Here is a 7,802-nt window from a genome sequence, read left to right on the forward strand (position 1 = left end):
GACTGCATTCAGAGTACGAGCAGTGAAGACACCGCCTCGCAATGGAATTACTTAGGAATATCGCTGAACAGCCGACGAATAGCAACAGGATGTGCGAGCCCAACCAGCAGGGGTCCTGTGAACTGCGGAGAAAGAGAACAGAGGATCGCGGTCATGCACCTGCGGAGATGGCGAGGATTGTCACGGATCACGCCAGCGGGAAATGTTACTGCCGTGGGAAAGTTCTGGGAAAGGTAGCCATCAGTGAATTATAATACAACGCAAATTACGCAAAGACAAGATGGTTCTTTATAAATCTTCACTTTGGGAATAGTACATTGTTATTCCAAAATATGCACAATTTTAATTAGCTTGGTAAATAAGCTTACCAATATGAATGTGTTATTTTCTTTTCAGGGAGGTTTCGCCAAGTGCTATGAGATGACCGACCTGTCCACGAGTAAAGTTTATGCAGCAAAAATTATTCCCCACACGCGCGTCTCCAAACCGCACCAACGGGAAAAGGTAAGAGCGCGCGCCACTCTTCATCATGCATTATTATAAAGCTATATAGACTGACACTAAATGTCCTGGACTTTTGGATAATTAATTGCTTTTAATCATCACTATGATATCTCTTCTCCATAGATTGACAGGGAAATCGAGCTACACAGAGTTCTCCACCATAAACACATCGTGCACTTTTACCATCATTTCGAGGACAAAGATAACATCTACATTCTCCTAGAATACTGCAGTAGAAGAGTGAGTGTTAATGTTCTACTTAAATACTGAGCATTTATTTCTAAACTGGTTGGAGAAATGTCTGCATAGCAGCACCTCAGAACCACAGCCCTCAATGGGCAGTCATGTCTCTGGCTAATGTGAAAGATATGTTCTTACTTTCCATAATTGGCTGACTGCCTTGACTGATCTAATATGTATTCTCCCCCATGTTCTCTTTGTGCAGTCTTTGGCACACATCCTGAAGGCACGCAAAGTGCTCACGGAGCCTGAAGTGCGATACTACCTCCGTCAGATCATCTCAGGGCTGAAGTACCTGCATGAACAAGAGATCCTTCACAGAGACCTCAAACTGGGTAAGCATCTATATAGCAAGACACACAGTAGAAGCCAGAGTCTTTATCATTAAATCGGCTCTGCCAAACACTATATGCAGAGAGATCCAAACCTGCAACCTTTACCTGTCATGAACTGCAAACCAACCACTTTATGTTATTGATCACTCACATACAGTAAATGGTTTAATATTTGTAATCTTCTCCCCTCCTAGGTAACTTCTTTGTGAATGAGTCGATGGAGCTGAAGGTGGGAGACTTTGGGCTGGCAGCCAAGCTGGAGTCTGCTGGGAACAGGAAAAAGACCATCTGTGGGACGCCCAACTACCTGTCCCCTGAGGTGCTCAACAAGCAAGGCCATGGCTGTGAGTCGGACGTCTGGGCCCTGGGCTGTGTCATGTGAGTACACTACTATATTTATACCTTTCTTGTCAATAGAGGGCTCTGTAAAATGATATTCTCTATGTAAATAGACTGTAATGACAACCAGTCTCTAACTAAGTCTCTCCCCCTCCTCTGTGCTCCAGGTACACCATGCTCCTGGGCAGACCCCCATTTGAGACCACCAATCTGAAGGAGACGTACAGGTGTATCCGGGAGGCATGTTACTCCCTGCCCTCCTCCCTGTCGCCCCAGGCCAAACAGCTCATCTCCAACCTCCTGGCCAAGACCCCAGAGGACAGACCTCGCCTGGACCACATACTGCGCCATGACTTCTTCACACAGGTGAGTTAGCTCAGCCCCTTTATCTTGCTCTCTCTGTACCATATGGAGAATGAGACTGCAAACCTAGTTTATTTTTAACATCCTGCTTCCTGCTTGTATATTGTGATATGTTTTTATTCAACTATCTGTTATCCATTATTCTCTTAACATCTCTCGCTCTCCCCCTCTCTCCCTCCCTCATTTCAGGGTTTCGTGCCAGAGCGTCTCCCTGCTAGTTGTTGCCACTCCGCTCCAGACTTCCACGTCTCCAGCCCTGCCAAGAGCTTCTTCAAGAAGGCCGCGGCCGCCCTCTTCGGCGGGAAAAGAGACAAGGTCAAATACTATGAGACTCTGAGTGAGTATATCAATCATTCACCTCGCAAGACAGCCTTAGCCAATGTCGGCAATTAATAAATCAGTATTTGTTTACCTCATAAAAGGACATTCAACAATTTTGCTAATTAACAAGTGGTGATAAAAGCTGTGGTGTCATAAATCCACAGATTTAGCTATGATAGTTGTTGGCAAATTTCCTAGCTAATCACACATCTGGTTTGAATGAGAGGCTGCAGGGTGAGGCCATCCAGAATGAATGCTGACTGTGTATTGTTGTCTCTGGTAGATAAACTGACCAAAGAGGAAGAGGAGATCTACAAGCTTCGACATGACCTGAAGAAGACGGTCATCAGCCAGCAGACCAAAGAGATGACTGAGGTGAGGTGATAGTCATGATCAAAATAAAATAGAAAGTCATTGTATGAGGAAATGCTGAGTCATGATAAAGGAAAGTGTGAGGCTATGTTATTTAACCCCTCCCTTTTTCTTCTCCTCTCAGGATGGAAGGCCACTGTCACCATCTGCTGGGAGGCCGGTCGCCCCGTCAACCGAGGGCCTGCCCCCGATGACGCGAGACACCATACGGCTTATCGTCAGGGGCAGTCTGGGTAGCTGCAGCAGCAGTAGTGAATGTCTTGAGGACAGCACCACTGGCAGTGTGGCTGAGACAGTCGCCAGCGTTCTCAGAGGATGCCTGGAAAACCTGCCCAAAGGTAAGCCTATTGCACAGCTGAGTTTGTTGACATTAGGCAGGTACAGTGTAATTACACTGTAGTACTTACTACCATGTAAAGAAATGATTCCAACACCAATGGAACTTATATGATATGATGAAGTGGGACTCCCTTTGTTATTGCATATGGTTGAATTAAGCAATAAGGCCCGAGTGGGTGTGGTATATGGCCAATATACCACAGCTAAGGGCTGTTCTTAAGCACCTGGATACAGCCCTTAGCCGTGATATTGGCAAGATACCACAAACCGCCGAGGTGCCTTATTGCTATTATAAACTGGTTACCAATGTAATTAAATGTTTTATCATACCCATGGTATACGGCCTGATATACCACCCAGTTTATAATTGTGTTTTAATCACAAATACCTTTCCTCTCCCTCTCTCTCTCTAGCGGATGACATCCCTAAAGGGACAGAGTGCAGTAACCTGCAGTGGGTCACTAAGTGGGTGGACTACTCCAACAAGTATGGCTTTGGCTACCAGCTCTCAGACCACATAGTGGGAGTTCTGTTCAACAACGGGACACACATGAGCCTCCTCGCAGACAAGAAGTACGTACTCTGTTCTCTTTATCACACAATACATCACTCATACCTTAGTTGGAGATACGTTAGTTGGGCTGTACTGGAAAGCAGTCCCAGCTTCAGATGTAAAAGTAAACAAAAAGTCATAGAAGGTATTTTTGTCCTTTAGGCTGTCATACTCTGATAAATAAATAAAATCAATCTGTTTGGCATGCATAAATAAACACCCAACAGGTGTTTATTTCGGTTGTTAACTCTCTCTCTCTCTTCTCTCTCTGTCTGTAGGACTGTCCACTACTATGCTGAGTTGGGTCAGTGCTCTGTGTTCTCCACCTCTGACGTCCCTGAGCACTTTGTAGGTCAGGTGACCGTCCTCAAGTACTTCGCCCACTACATGGAAGAGAACCTGATGGATGTAAGTATTCCCCAAATAGCATCTATAACCTCTCCGCTCATCCTCTACTCCTCTCTTTTCCTTTCCTGTTGTTCCTATCTTCAGCAACCTATCTATTCTATCTATCCTCTCAATTTCTTCCTACTGTTACTATCTCCTCATTTTCTCTCCTCCTTTCCGGTCCTTTCTTCCTCTCCCCATCTTCACCTCCCGGTCCTCTGCTCCGCTCCACTCTCCTTTCCTTCTCCTCCTATCCTTTCCTGTCCTCCACCCCCCCTATTTCCTTTCCTAGTCTTCTCTCAGTCTAATGATGAACCTGTTCCTGTGTTTGCTGTGTAGGGTGGAGACCTGGTGAGCCTGGCAGACACACACATGCCCAGAATCTACCTGCTGCAGTGGCTCAAGTCTGACCGTGCCCTCATGATGCTCTTCAACGACGGCACATTTCAGGTAAACACACTCATCATCATCACTGTCGTCATAATCATCATCACAGGCAAAATAGACATTACTCAGCCAAGAAATACATGATACAGTGCAGCTTCGGTAAATCAGCAGAACCCTTCAGGTAAATATTCAAATCAGACACATCGATTTTCAGACAAAATGAGCTTATTCTAACACATGGCACATTTCAGGCACACTGGTCATCAGTATCCCAAAGTGGGTCTAATATCTCCAGTAATGTTGGTACTATGCTATTTGTTCCATGTCCTATCCTGTCAGTACTTTATTAAACCATATATATCCATATATTTCTCTAACAGGTCAACTTCTACCATGACCACACTAAGATCATCCTGTGCACCCAGAGGGAGGAGTACATGCTGACATACATCAACGAGGAGCGTGTGTCCTCCACCTTCAGACTGAGCTCCCTGCTCACCTCCGGCTGCCCCGCAGACCTGCGCCAACGCATGGAGTACTCACTCAACATGCTGCTGCAGCGCTGCAACTGAACCAGGAAGCAGCACAATGCAGGGGACCATTTATACTGACGGACCTCCTTCAACATGCTACTGCAGCGCTGCAACAGAACCAGGAAGCAGTGCAAGGCGAAAGGACAGTGTATGGGGTCAGACCTGTGTAAAGCAATGGACTACTGATTGGTAACCTTTGCAAATCTATCAGCAGAGGTGCAGCTGAATCTTGATGGACAAACTCTGGAAAGGACAGAAAGGGCTGATCTGTATGTTGATAGTTGGAAGATAAGAAGACTGGATGTTATGATGAGGGGATGGAGGTACGAATGTGAAACCCATCCGATTTTGAGGAAGAGGGAAGCGTGGAAGTGAAAAGGAAAGTAACACTGGGCTGGGACCAGATAAAGTTTATGTTGTTGTTGTTTTTCTAATGACAGTAGAACCATAAGGGCTGATGGATGCTCCATGTGTAAGTGGAGCTGGACTAGAGGACTGTAATGTACACAGCACTTCTGCAGAGCAGAGGCAGGGGAGGCTGTATTTGTGAAGAAACACTAACTTCAAACTTGATTCATTCTCTGAGGACAGATGGACATGGCTGTCTGAGGCTGTGTTAGGCTGGGAAGGAGGGGGGAATGACATTGATTATACAAGAAGAGCCATTTCTCTGTTAGACATAGGAATAATTAACTTATTGTGTACAAAAGTGCATTATTTATTTAATAAATAAATAACTTTTTCTAAACATACGTACTATGATATGACTGACTTATTGGGGTTCACATACACCTTATTGGTTTTAAGTGCTTTATTTCAAGCATTTACTGTCAAAGATTGCTGTAAAATGTTTGCTATTCTGAGTAAAACTCTCCCCAGGTAAAACATTTTTCCCTGGTGTTTTGATGAAGACCTTTTAAATACTGACAGAATGAATTCCACAAAGCCTCAGGCAATACATTGTACTTTATCCACTTACATTCCTACATTTCACTAGTTTCCTATCACGTCAGCTGTTTCCAGCTCACTCACATGTCAGGGAACAGAAAATTGAGTCAAGGGTCTGGTAAAGCACATTGTTGCACCGAGGAAGCTTGGAGATGATTCAGACTGCAACATTTGTCACATTGGCATTGCAACTGGAAAAGAACACAATACTTTTAGTTCCTCACAGGAAATAGCTGCTTGAATTGGTTGTTGAGATGGTGGACAGAAGTAATGCTTGAGAATTTATACTGAATTTATATAGTCAGGTTGTCCATTATTTTGCTCTCTCAAATGATAGCCGTTCAAACGAAAAGTTGTTTTGTAAGGACAACCCCCTACACACTCTCACATCACACCACCTGTGGTAAAATGATGGCAAGGTTATTATTACATCAATGCTCGATGTTCCTGTTTGACTCTTAAGATCATCTTTCCCATAGAGATCCTATAAAATTCCTTTCACCTTGCTTAACTCTGTATCCATAGAAATGGGTTTAGCTCTATTTCTATGGGAAGAACTTTGGTTACATAAGAGAGAGAGAGACATACAGTGGTTGTGACAACATGGTCCTTGTCTTGGTTCTTCTCGTCAGCCTGCCTCTGACCTCAGCTCTGTCTGTCGCTTCATAACGGGGCTCATTCTGTTATAACGAAGCTCACCATTCATTAACAAGATCATTCACAGATGTCCGGCATAGCATAGCATAGCATTAATGATAATGATAACCAAAAGAATAGCTTTCACTGTCATTGCGTTTTAACATTGATGACATTTACCACCACTAATTCCCTTTCTAAAAAGTTACTTGTCTTTTGTTGACAGGATCTATTATTAAATGCAGAGCCCGAGAGTGTCAGTGAACCATGAGATATTTACAGCTGAAAGGGGATGTCTTTAAAATGGTTGTCTTGTCATCTTGGATATCCATCTTGAATGACTGTCCTGAAGGTAAATTAAACATGATCCTCATGCATAAACGTGAACACACAACTAGACAAGGCAGGAAGTACAAGTACAGAAATTATTTATAACACTTCCAGGTCTCAGATCATGTAGTTTGACATCAACAGCCTCTGGAGTCAGTGGATCCTTCGGTCAGAGTCACAGAAATAAACTCTGTCAAATGAGACATGCATGCCAAGCACGCCAAGACCAATATACCCCCTCTTCTCCACGTCCAAACACATTTCAGGCGAACCTCATCCTCCGTAAAAGGAAAAGTAAGTTAGAGTTGCATGTTGGAACCTCATTGTTTGGCACAGATCTGAGATCAGCTGACCCTCCCTAACCTCAACCATTAGACGGTAAAATACCAAACTGACCATAGATCAGCTTCTAGGGGCAACTTCATCCAACTCCCATTGAGTCAGCATAAGAGACAGGCCCAGTGGCACGACCTTAGAGGATTTCTTAACTAACTTCTCTAATTTACAGCAGAGCAGACCTAATTTAAAAAACAATTTAGATAGTGGTGTTCAGTCATCACATAAAGAGTTCAGAGATGTTCTTGGGACTGTCAGTGTTTGACAAAAAGTATTTCACTCCAGATTCTGCAACTTCTTTCGCTTTTTTAGACCCAAGCTGTTTTCTGCTGCTTCATGTCATGTTGTCAGCAGAGAAATCCAAACCAGTGCAGACAAGCTTAGCATGAGCGAGACCTAAGCTGGGGGTGTCAAAAGGGATCTTTTCCCCTCAACTATCGTCACAAGTTTTCTCTGGACGAAAGTGTGACTCACGGCTTCTTTAAAAGTAAACTGTATTCAGCTCCAACAAAATATTGCTTGATGTTCTCTCACAGCAATACATAGTGGATATCAGGGGATTAAAAGGCCCTTGCAAATCAAATGTCAGGGAACCTTTGTAGTTGATGCCTCCCACCACATTGGCACAAAAAGACAGAGAAAGCTATGCTGAGTATTACTCACTTTGCTGAGCTGTTCTGCACATTCATCGACCGCCAGATGAAGAAAACACAGTAGTCAAAGCAAAACTTGTCAGGACAAACTCTGTGAAACTTGAAGGGGCCATGAAACTGTCCAGTTAGTTTCTCTATGTGTGAGTGTTAACGTGTGTTTCTGTGTGTGTGCGCATGAGTACGTTCTGTATGTGAGCCCAGCTGTGAGTGTTTTTTCTCCCATTGT

At 44.0% G+C, this 7,802-nt stretch overlaps 1 protein-coding gene across 1 annotated transcript; it reads left to right on the top strand.

Moving 5' to 3' along the window:
- Window positions 1-5,425, top strand: LOC311141296 (serine/threonine-protein kinase PLK2-like). Its single transcript, XM_084176588.1, has 13 exons — window positions 1-233; window positions 397-504; window positions 628-744; window positions 950-1,079; window positions 1,274-1,457; window positions 1,586-1,784; window positions 1,971-2,118; window positions 2,386-2,477; window positions 2,599-2,812; window positions 3,227-3,386; window positions 3,645-3,774; window positions 4,093-4,203; window positions 4,521-5,425. The coding sequence occupies exons 1-13, from the start codon at window positions 42-44 to the stop codon at window positions 4,710-4,712; spliced, it is 1,977 nt and encodes a 658-aa protein (XP_084032714.1). The 5' UTR covers window positions 1-41; the 3' UTR covers window positions 4,713-5,425.
- The last annotated feature ends 2,377 nt before the right edge of the window (window positions 5,426-7,802 follow it).

Source organism: Coregonus lavaretus, assembly GCF_964263955.1.
Source record: "Coregonus lavaretus genome assembly, chromosome: 14".
Lineage (NCBI taxonomy): Eukaryota > Metazoa > Chordata > Actinopteri > Salmoniformes > Salmonidae > Coregonus > Coregonus lavaretus.

Bases quoted from the DNA above. Each gene is read 5' to 3' on its own strand.
- LOC311141296 (XM_084176588.1), top strand. From the start codon at position 42: ATGGAATTACTTAGGAATATCGCTGAACAGCCGACGAATAGCAACAGG. The intron at 745-949 runs GTGAGTGTTAAT...CTCTTTGTGCAG, and splicing joins TAGAATACTGCAGTAGAAGA to TCTTTGGCACACATCCTGAA. The intron at 3,387-3,644 runs GTACGTACTCTG...CTCTGTCTGTAG, and splicing joins AGCCTCCTCGCAGACAAGAA to GACTGTCCACTACTATGCTG.